The following is a 10380-nucleotide window of genomic DNA, read 5'->3' as shown; positions in this document are numbered from 1 at the left end:
TGAGAGTTGGAACGAACAAATGCGCTTGTGTAGTGTCGGTGAATAAGTGTATAGCATGCTGTCACACTGTATTCAATAATAGTAAGTGAAATAAGAATAGTATGAGAACGCGCCAACTCTCAGTAACAGACCTGTACATAGAATTTTATTGGGATACGAATATTATTTCTTGTTAATCGATTTACACTGTATATATATATAAAGTATTTTTTTCTAGTCTTTTAGCTTAAGAATTCCTTAATGCATTCGTTTATTTATATTTTATTCAGCCATATATTATTACAACTACTTCAATATATATATATATATATATATATATATATATATATATATATATATATATATATATATATATATATATATATATATATATATATATTTGAGATCATTAGTCCTCTAATATCAATTTATTGTTTTCCCCTGTAAACCTTCAGTATATTTAAAATTTTTGTTTCTGATTGAGAAGTTCCATTTTTAAATATCGGTCAGAATAAAAAATAATTACGTGGTACCCTCAATAGCTTTCAGTTAATTTGCTGGAAATATATACATACATACATGTGTATATATGTAAAGGATAGTACATAATTGCCTTTTGTCAGATTTTGTTAATTTTATTTGACTTAATTGTGAATACATTTCCATTAAAAATTGGAACTACCAAATATGTCCTGCCAGTATGTCATTGTATGTACAAACATATATATTATATATAAAAACGTTCATGGAAAACCATACAACGAATCAGTTAAATAGAATAGTGTAAAAGAAGTAGTCAATGACCGATCCATATATGTAGGTTCATTTAATTTAATTTAACATTACCTGTATAGCTTTAATTTGCTTACTTTCGAAATAAATATGTGCGTAGTGTAATTTAAATAATATATTGTAAGTAGTGTGTATGTTATGTTGTCCATGCTTAAAGTTTAAATTAGCCAAATTATATATATATATATATATATATATATATATATATATATATATATATATATATATATATATATATATATATATATATATATATATATATATATATATATATATATATATATATATATATATATATATGTATATCATAGTCATAAACATAATTTATGACATTATTAACTTAAAAAAATACAGAATTTCTTATTCAAATAATGTTTTTTGAAACATATTTAAATACCTTCAATTCAATAATAAAAATATTGTAGCATAAACCATGACATTATAATAATTGTAAAATTATTTCATACGTTAAATATTGGATGCATGTTAAAAATAGCAGAATAAATCATTTTTAATGTTCAACGCAACTTTATTACATATGTGTATATAGATATGTGTTTCAAGTTGAATACCTTTTGTAAAAAAATACTGAGAAAAGTCGTTAGATTCTCCTATGTTCTAATTACGTAGATCTAGATGAAAAAATAAATAAAACGGAAATTTTTCATGTTTGATTTCAATACATATTTTAATAATTTATGAATGGCTTAATTATAAAAAAAAAAACCCAAGTCTGACTAAGAGATTTTGACACTACTATTAAATTCTTTAATATAAAATATCTACATATAATAATGGAGCTTCATTGCAAAGGAAAGAATGGGAGAAGAATGGAGGATGTATTAGTAATATAATTTATAATAGTTATTACATAAGTATATTGTGTATTGCTTATTATGTAAAATAAATAAATTTTCCAAGCTAATTAGTCTCATCTATAGAATTTTTCATCGGTGAACAAATATCCTCCTTATTTTGATCATGGAAATGTTCCTTTTCGCCATTGTCAACGGCTATTGTGATATCTTGAGATCCATTAATCTGGTCTACAAAATTACATCCGAGTAAGAAAGCTGTATTTAAATTACATCAAAGTGAAAATGCACAGAATTGATTGTATGGTTGAGGTTAGAGAAATTAATTTAATTATACAACACCTTTCATTGGTATAGGTTCTGGTGATTTTGAAAGAAGTCTTGGCCCTGTCAAGGAAATCAATATAGCTCCTAAAGGAGCTGTAAGAATTATAGATAAAATGCATATCATTAGAACAATATTAGCATAATTCATGGCCTCTTCTGATCCGTTAGTTTCTCTAACAGAATCAATTGCTAAAGGTCCGAGCGCAGCCTGAAATTTAAATTTTCGTATACCAAAAAATAAGATTTGACTGTTTTGTTTAAATTATAAACGCTTACTTGAACTGTAGCTTTCGCCATCCAAGATAGACCGATGAAAATTTTTTCTTTCATGTTAAAATTGCTGCCAAAACAGATTAATATTGTTGATAAGATACGAATGAAAACACCAGAAAAGAGACAACCTGCTCCCACACTCACAATATGGGGATCTAGTTCATTTATCTAAATAAGGAAATTTAATAAATATTTATTATAAGTATCAAAAAATGTAATTATTAAAATTTAAAATTAATTATGTGATACCTTTACTTGTGCACCTGTAATTCCAAACAACGTTGGTTCAAATACAATCCAGGACAATCTGAATATTTTGACGACAGGGTTTTCTTGTACACTCCATCCCTGTTTTGACCAGTTGTAACTGCATATAAATGCACTTGTGATAACAGCCAATGGTCCTGAATTTGAATTATGAAAAAGTAATGTGTTCTTTTTTGTTTTTTTGAAATATTGATTTTCAATTTACCTGCACCAGCATATCCAAGACGACTAGATCCAACAACGGCAAAGTAGTTGCCGAAAAATAGCATCGATGCTCTTAAAGGCACAACATAAGCATCGTTTTTTTCAGGTACAAAGTTTAAAATGAAACCCCAAATCAATCCAAAGCTGACACCACCAATTACGGACAATGGACCCTGTGATACATTTTCATCTTAATAGTAAGTCAAAGTCACGTTGAGCGATTGCCATAAAAATTTACCTGTAAAATGGTGTTAACAAGAGATGACTCTGTAAACATAATGCTGCTAATTACACCATAAACAGCGATGCTTGTGGTGTCGTCGATGCTAGCAGCAGCTAAAATTAAGGTGGGAATTCCTTTTTCCACTCCGTAGCCTTCACTCCTGAGTCGGATGAAGCATGGAACAACGACAGCAGGAGACACAGAAGCAATCACAGAACCGAGTAGGAATGCTGTTAACCAAGTTAACATATATACATATATACAGATATTAGTCTTATGATAATACAATATATTGTACCATTTCTCAAAACATTTTTCGCGAATTAACTTCAAGCAGTATTTTGGGGTTATTATTTATTATTTTAACGCATACTCGATTCCGTTCGAATCTAAGAAGATAATGGATTATGACCTTTGGTGTTATATATGTTGGCTTTTTGGCAGTGTTAATTTAATAAAGAACCGTCTTAATCATTATGATGAAATAAAATAAATCGCACACTCTGAAAGGAGATCGATTTGAATTTTATAAGATCTTGCCAGAAATGACTGAGAAATTCAATTAAGTTTTTCATTTTTGGGTGGAATTTTAATCTAGGATCTTTCAACTGATAAAAAATTGCTAAATCAAGGAACTACGCTGTGACTTATTTGGAAAAAAATCAATATATATCGTGTATTACATTACATGAAGCTAGACGCCAAATTTGGAATTTATATATACATATGAGAGTCAAAACTATAAATATTTAAATATTAGAGATAACGAGAACCTATAAAGCAAATTTTATAAAATATAGAGTGAATTATAGGCGTTTAAACAATTAAAATCTTATATGGCCATATCAAGGCCAACAGGTTGGAAGACACGGGACGAACGCTTATTAAACGTCAGGAAGGTTCACGGGCCCCGTTTTTAAAACGCGTTGTATACGATATTTTATCTCCAACGTAATGGCAGACGATACATTAACGTGTATTGATGACCAAAATGAGCAATATGGCAAAGTATGAAAACGATCGGATAAGAGATAAAAATGACCACTAACACGAAAGCCATGTGAAACGTAAAGGAGGTATGTAAAAAAAGGAGGTATGTAAAAACTAGAAAATTAAGTGTTTGTTAACATTTTTTTAAAACTAATTTTGGTTTAAATTATGTGCAACCTCTTCCTTTCATTCGAGTTTGTGAAGCTCTTGTGGTTCAAGGACTTCATATTAACCCTTTGAATGCTGATCAACGCTGATCTGCGTTTTGCCAACAAGTCCACGAGCCTGAAATACGCCGATAGGTGTTGTTTTTTGAGTATGTAAAAAATAAACAAGAATACTACCCGCTAAGCCTTTCCATTGTTTAAGCATTGAAAAAAAATGCATTGAACATGGGTTGTTTGATCCGTGTCATTCATTTGTCAACGTTTTACACCGGAATTTACACTGGTTTACACCGGAATTTCTGAATTTATAACCATATCAGAATTTTTCGATGGAAATCCCTAACTGCTGATTATTTTAGATTGTGGCTTGGCATTTAGATTGTGAGCATTACTTTTAACAACAATGAAGAAGATGGAACCAGTTTTGAAAAAATACATTCATTAATAGACTTGTTTTGTTTATTTTATATTGTTGCAAGATAAATTAGAGAGTCTAAACACACCTTTACAAAACTTGAAATCCTCTGCGTTAGCTTCCATTTTTATACTTGTTTTCTATTGGATTTCTTAATAATTCTAGTTGGAAACGTTGGCGAAATTTTCAGCATGGCCGGTTTTCGACAGAAAAGACGTTAGCACTCAAAGGGTTAAGCGCTATACATACATATATGATTTGAGAAATAGCTTTGAGAAACTTAATTTAATTTTATACCCCAATTCCACGGTAGATTTAATAGGTAATGAGTTAAAACTGCAATGGCAACACATTCTACAATCCATGGAATCAAGCCCAATTTTAAGATTCCAACAAATAACTTCTTCATCGTTGGTTGATCCAAGCTCAACCCTGCTCTTGTTAGAATGATCACAACAGCAATTCTTCTAAAATCATAGAATATCAATGAAATATGTATAAAATATGGTATATATTATTACATATGTGTTACCTTAGCTCGGCAGTGACACGTGAGAAGTTTCCTTCAATATTGACCGCGCCTAGATTTTGCATAATAATACCAACTATTAACATTCCAATGAGAGCTGGTAGAGTGGTCAACTTGAAGAGGAGTATGCCACCGATGTATGCAGCAATGATCAGGACTACCAAATTGAACAGTTGACTGCTGGGAGAAACCAGACGAGGCACAATTGTATACAAGACACCCCAAAGTAGCAAAACTATAAAGTTGAAAACTTGCAAACATGTACATATTTTAATTTATCGAAATTAAATAACACCACTTACTGATTGTAACGAAAGCAATGTTTTGAGCGAAGTTTCGGTATGTGGGAAAGAAAGGATAGGGGCATATCTTTTGCCAATGGGGCGGTTCCCATGACGGTTCTGCATCAGGTTGGTGACACTTTTCACAGAAGGAAATCCAACGCGATCTAAATTTGGACAAAATAAACTTTTATACGAAATAAATTGAAACGTGGCGTTTGAAATAATTAAAAACCTCTCATTTCGTTGACACATTAGCAATAGTTGTACGGAACTAACGATGTATAATGAACGAGTATCTGAAACGATTATAAGTTCTTGATGCGAACGAGTATGGCTACTGAGAAGCTTATATTGATAATTCATTGTAAAAATTAAGTAAATACAATTAAAATTCAAGGTAGATGAGATTATGGAGATCTGAATTTAGCTGTAATCTTCTTTAGTATACATTTGTAATTTTCATATTTAAAATATTTGTTATTTATTTTATTGAGAATTTTTTGCAATTACAACATAAGAATTATTTAAGATATTTAGAAATAATTAATTTTTGAGTGTAAATGTACATAGAAATATTCATAGCTTATGATTAGAGACCCGTATTTTGGGCATCTATTTCTGTCAATTTTAGCATTTTAGCGTTTTAGGGCATTACAAATGTTCAATTTTAGCATCTATTTTTATGAAGAGTTTAATTTTAAATAATAAAAAATTTCGATGAATTTTAATAAAATTTATGTACATATGTATATGTTACACCGAATCATCCGTGAAATTGTCTATTACACGCATTCGGCAAGAGAATTGCCGAATGCGTGAAAAATGCAAGCACGTTGCTCAGTTGCAGAATGCGTGTATTCGGCAAGAATTTCTCTGCTCAAAGCATGGAGTCGGCAAATAGACAGCAGCGCTCCGGTGTTGTTTTTTAGAACTGGACAGCGTGGACAAATGTCAAAGTGACAGCTGAATGAGGATGTTTAATTTACATATTATTATGTATAATATGACTACATACATATGTTTCGATCATCTCATATGACTTATACATAAATTAATGCCATTTTTATACATTTTGATCAATATTTTAACAGTGACACATATGTATGTAGTCATATTATACATAATAATATGTAAATTAAACATCCTTATTCAGCTGTCACTTTGACACTTGGTTATAATATAACACGCTGTCCAGTTCACGCATTCGGCAAAGAATTTACGGAATCCGTGAACTGGGCAACGTGCTTGCATTTTTCACGCATTCGGCAATTCTCTTGCCGAATGCTTGTAATAGACAATTTCATGGATTTAGTGTAACATATATACAATTTAAAGACAACACAAATGTTTTGGAATTAAAATTACAATGAAAAAAACATGAATATTAAAAAATGAAGACAAAAAACACGAATATAAAAATACAAATACAAAAAAGACAACGCAATAATTAAAAAATAATAGGAAAAATTCAAAAATATTTTTTAAATAAAAATTACAATGAAAAAAACATGAATATAAAAATACAAAGACAAAAAATATGAATATAAAAATATAATACCAATTAAAATTTATTAAAACTCAACATGGAGCATATTTCTACAGATTCTTTTTTGAGATTTGTGTGAAGATCGGTAACAATTATATTGTATTTACTAAAATACCTTTCAGCATCCACACTTTTGTCTACTATTTACAGTAGTAGACAAAAGCAGTTGCTTGGTTTCGACAGGAAAAAATACCGTCTATGGTAAACTGCAAGCTCTGTTTTATCCACTCAATTTCTTCACATAATAAATGGGCAATGGGATAGGAAGACTCTTCTAAATTGTCTATTAATTTTATGCAAATTTCACTTTTGTTTGTTATTTTAGCATCTATTCGCATATTTTACGAATTTAACATCTATTAGCATGTATTCCGATTTTTAGCATCAATTGAGCATTAATAGCAAAATGCCCAAAATACGTGTCTCTACTTATGATAGATTTTCCTGTCACTTTTAAAGTAAAGTGCCCGACTCTAAATAATAGGAAAAAATAAAAATAAAAAGTATTTCATTATTAAATATGTACTTTTCTCAATTCTAAAATATGAACATAACATATCGATAAAAACAAATAAGAACGTCTACTACGCAAAATTAACTAATCTTAAAAATGTTGACATTAGTTTAAGTTCACATTTGCTTATGCTAAATAAAGAAGATAACGACGAATTCATAAGTAATTGTAATTTTCATACCATTTTTAGTGAAATATTTCTAGACTATTATCATTCTGTGATTACAGTATAAATGTTAGTTAAAAAAAGGTACACACATTTGTAAAAAGAACATTGTGATTTATTTACCTTAAGGTTTTCTTTGTATATACATGTTTAGTGTCGTTGATTATATCGCCATCAAACCCTTCATTGACTACACCAGTTCTCAAAGAATCCATTTGATGATGAACCATTTTACAACGTTTACGACACCATTAATATAAACTCAAGGAGGCGATTTATTTTAAATTTAAAAATTAATAAACGATACAGTTAATATCGGTACTTTCACGAGCGAAAAACGGAAGATAATGACACTACGTCAACTCTAAAGTTGAAGCACATTGCGCAAATTGGATGTTAATGAAAGCGTTGACTTTGCTTGCGTTTGTTTATACGTCTGGTCAATTAAATTGTCGAAGATTGAACAATGCTAGATCACGTGATCTGTAAATGACAATGATTGACGAATTGCTATGAATTGAAAAATTTAGAACCTGATTTGTTAAAGCAATATAACCTGCTTTAGATGTATGTACATAGCTTGAAATGTCAAAATATAACACGATATTTGAATAGCTTAGACGTGTGTTCATTTATTAGTTATTTTTGGATTAATTAAGAAATCGGTTATTCAATTTTTTTCTCACTGTCTGCTGTTTAAAATAAATTCGGATTTGATGTGTGTATTTTAGGAATATAAGAAGTATAAACAAAATTCCACAATGACGCATACATATGTAAATATTCACACTTACCAGCTATGAGAACATTATCGATACAAGTTTGAGTGCTAATGTAGGGAAATCCACAAAAGGCAATAGTTCTGTTCAAATTTTTTTTTTAGTTATCATCACCATAAATATTGTAGCGTATACTAAAAAGAGCCACCGGTTAAGTGCAATCGGATTAGGCCGAGGCGCATCCCTGACACTGTGCGACCGTTATAATTGGTTTCGAGGATTATCTGTAGACTAAGTGCAAGTAGGCTAAACAATGACCACCGAATTGGCGTAGTAGAGGCACTCGGTCGCATTCCCGTGGAGTTCTCAGAAGTGACCGATAGCGTGGGACTGAGTGTCGTGGGAATACATATCCGGGTACATGCCTAAACAATAGGGAAGTAACCGGGCGTCGAAGATGCCCTGAGAGACCGTTCCTTTATGAGGAGGTACTTAGGCAATATCAAGACATTCTGGACATTTCTGTTGATTTTCTTTATTTACATTAAATTAATAGAAGGTCTTCACTAAATTTTATATATTACTTGATATTAAGCTTAAGCTTCTGGATATGAAATTGCAGTTAAATACACTGAAAGGTTTTAGAGAAAAATGTAAAAAAAAACCTCGATTCTTTAAAGTAAAAGTACTACTTTCGGTTGAGGTAAAAATATTCAAAAACTATATGGCGGAATTTTCGTCAACTGTTGACACTACGTGCGTAGATAAAGTGAAAATGATATGGAAATAAAAATAATATTTTCTTTTTCAAAAATAATAAAATTTATTAGAAAAAATAAAAATTCAACAAATAATAAAAATAAATAAAACAGTAACAATAAATGTCAATAAGTGTCATGATTGAGTGTAAAGTAGTAACAACATAAAAGCTAGTTAAAATTGATATACATATGTACATAAAATCTTGTACAGTGTTTCTATCTCACGAAGCCATATTTTACTATGCAGTTTTTAAATGTATAGGAACAAAGATACATGTACATACGTATAGGTACATATATTAAAACTGTATTGGCGACAATTATAAAAATCTTGTACACATATACTTTTATGGCGGATCACGTAAATGGGGGCCCCAGGCGCATTTGAAATTTGAGGCCCCCATTTCAGTAAAAAAAATGCTATTGTAGCATATGCTAAAAGGAGCCGCCGTTTTAATTGGTTTTCGAGGATTATCTCCAAGCTTAAGTGCAGTCGGCTAACAATGGAGACCCCCGAATTGACTTAGAGGTCGGTGACGGCATTCGGTCACTTCCCGCTAGAGTTCTCAGAACTGACAGCGCGAAAGCGTGGGACTGCATGCCGAGATTGCATGGGACTGCGTATCTGGTACGTGACTATAACAATAGGTTAACTAACGCGTCGAGGAAGATGCAGTGAGCGACCTGCCCTTTATAAGCAGGTACTTAGGCCATATGAAGGCATTCTGGATGGAGCACTGGCAGTGCGTGGATCTCCTTAATCACCCAATAAATGGTGTGAAGCGACTTTGGGCTTTTATTTGGATCCTCCACCCACCCCTACGCAACACTATCATCGTTTTTTACCATGCTTTTCAGTATATGGTTTTTCATTAGGATTCTACAACACCATATTTTTTTTAGTTATTTACTATATGTACTTGAAACACCAACAGATTTTGGAATAAAATACGTACACCAGCGATTAAGTGCATTCGGATTAGGCCGAGTAGCATCCCAGAGACTGTGTGACCGTTATAATTGGTTTCAAGGATTATCTCTAGACTAAGTGCAAGTAGGCTAAACAATGGCCACCGAATTGGCCGCTATTGGTCCCTTCTCAGAAGTGACCGATACCGTGGGACTGAGTGTCGTGGGAATACATATCCGGGTACATACCTAAACAATAGGGAAGTAACCGGACGTCGAAGATGCCCTGAGTAACCGATCCGTTATAAGGCGGTACTTAGGCGATATCAAGACATTCTGGACGGAGCACTGCCAGTGTTTATATCTCCTTAATCACCGATAAATGCTGTGACACAACTTTGGCCTTTAGCTTGGATCCTCCACCCACCCCTACGCAACAGTATTATTTTAAAATACTATGTAAAATAGGTATTAATTTCATTCCCAAAGGCCCATTTCGG

At 31.6% G+C, this 10380-nt stretch overlaps 1 protein-coding gene across 2 annotated transcripts; it reads right to left on the bottom strand.

Moving 5' to 3' along the window:
- Positions 1-1284: 1284 nt before the first annotated feature.
- LOC143911177 (putative SLC9B1-like protein SLC9B1P1) lies at positions 1285-10271 on the bottom strand. Of its 2 annotated transcripts, XM_077429949.1 has the most exons (11): positions 10130-10271; positions 7615-8635; positions 5284-5429; positions 4985-5216; positions 4750-4919; positions 2896-3110; positions 2659-2830; positions 2436-2590; positions 2190-2354; positions 1929-2121; positions 1285-1817 (listed from the first exon to the last, which is right to left on the bottom strand). In XM_077429949.1, exons 2-11 carry the CDS (start codon positions 7719-7721, stop codon positions 1693-1695), a joined length of 1680 nt encoding a protein of 559 aa, XP_077286075.1. In that variant the 5' UTR covers positions 7722-8635; positions 10130-10271; the 3' UTR covers positions 1285-1692. The 2 variants fall into 2 exon arrangements, with proteins under 2 accessions (XP_077286075.1, XP_077286076.1); XM_077429950.1 differs by lacking the exons at positions 7615-8635; positions 10130-10271 and adding an exon at positions 5498-5595.
- Positions 10272-10380: the final 109 nt, after the last annotated feature.

The sequence above is a fragment of the Arctopsyche grandis genome, chromosome 4, assembly GCF_051622035.1.
Source record: "Arctopsyche grandis isolate Sample6627 chromosome 4, ASM5162203v2, whole genome shotgun sequence".
In the NCBI taxonomy this organism is placed as follows: Eukaryota; Metazoa; Arthropoda; class Insecta; order Trichoptera; family Hydropsychidae; genus Arctopsyche; species Arctopsyche grandis.
The sequence above is the reverse complement of the archived record's forward strand: the minus strand, read 5'-3'. Positions and strand labels throughout refer to the sequence as shown.

Coding starts and splice junctions, on each gene's coding strand:
- LOC143911177 (XM_077429949.1), bottom strand. CDS start 7,721: ATGGTTCATCATCAAATGGATTCTTTGAGAACTGGTGTAGTCAATGAA. Junction 5,217..5,283: donor CATTGCTTTCGTTACAATCA/GTAAGTGGTGTT, acceptor TCAACTTTATAG/TTTTGCTACTTTGGGGTGTC. Junction 3,111..4,749: donor AAATCTACCGTGGAATTGGG/GTATAAAATTAA, acceptor CTTGGTTAACAG/CATTCCTACTCGGTTCTGTG.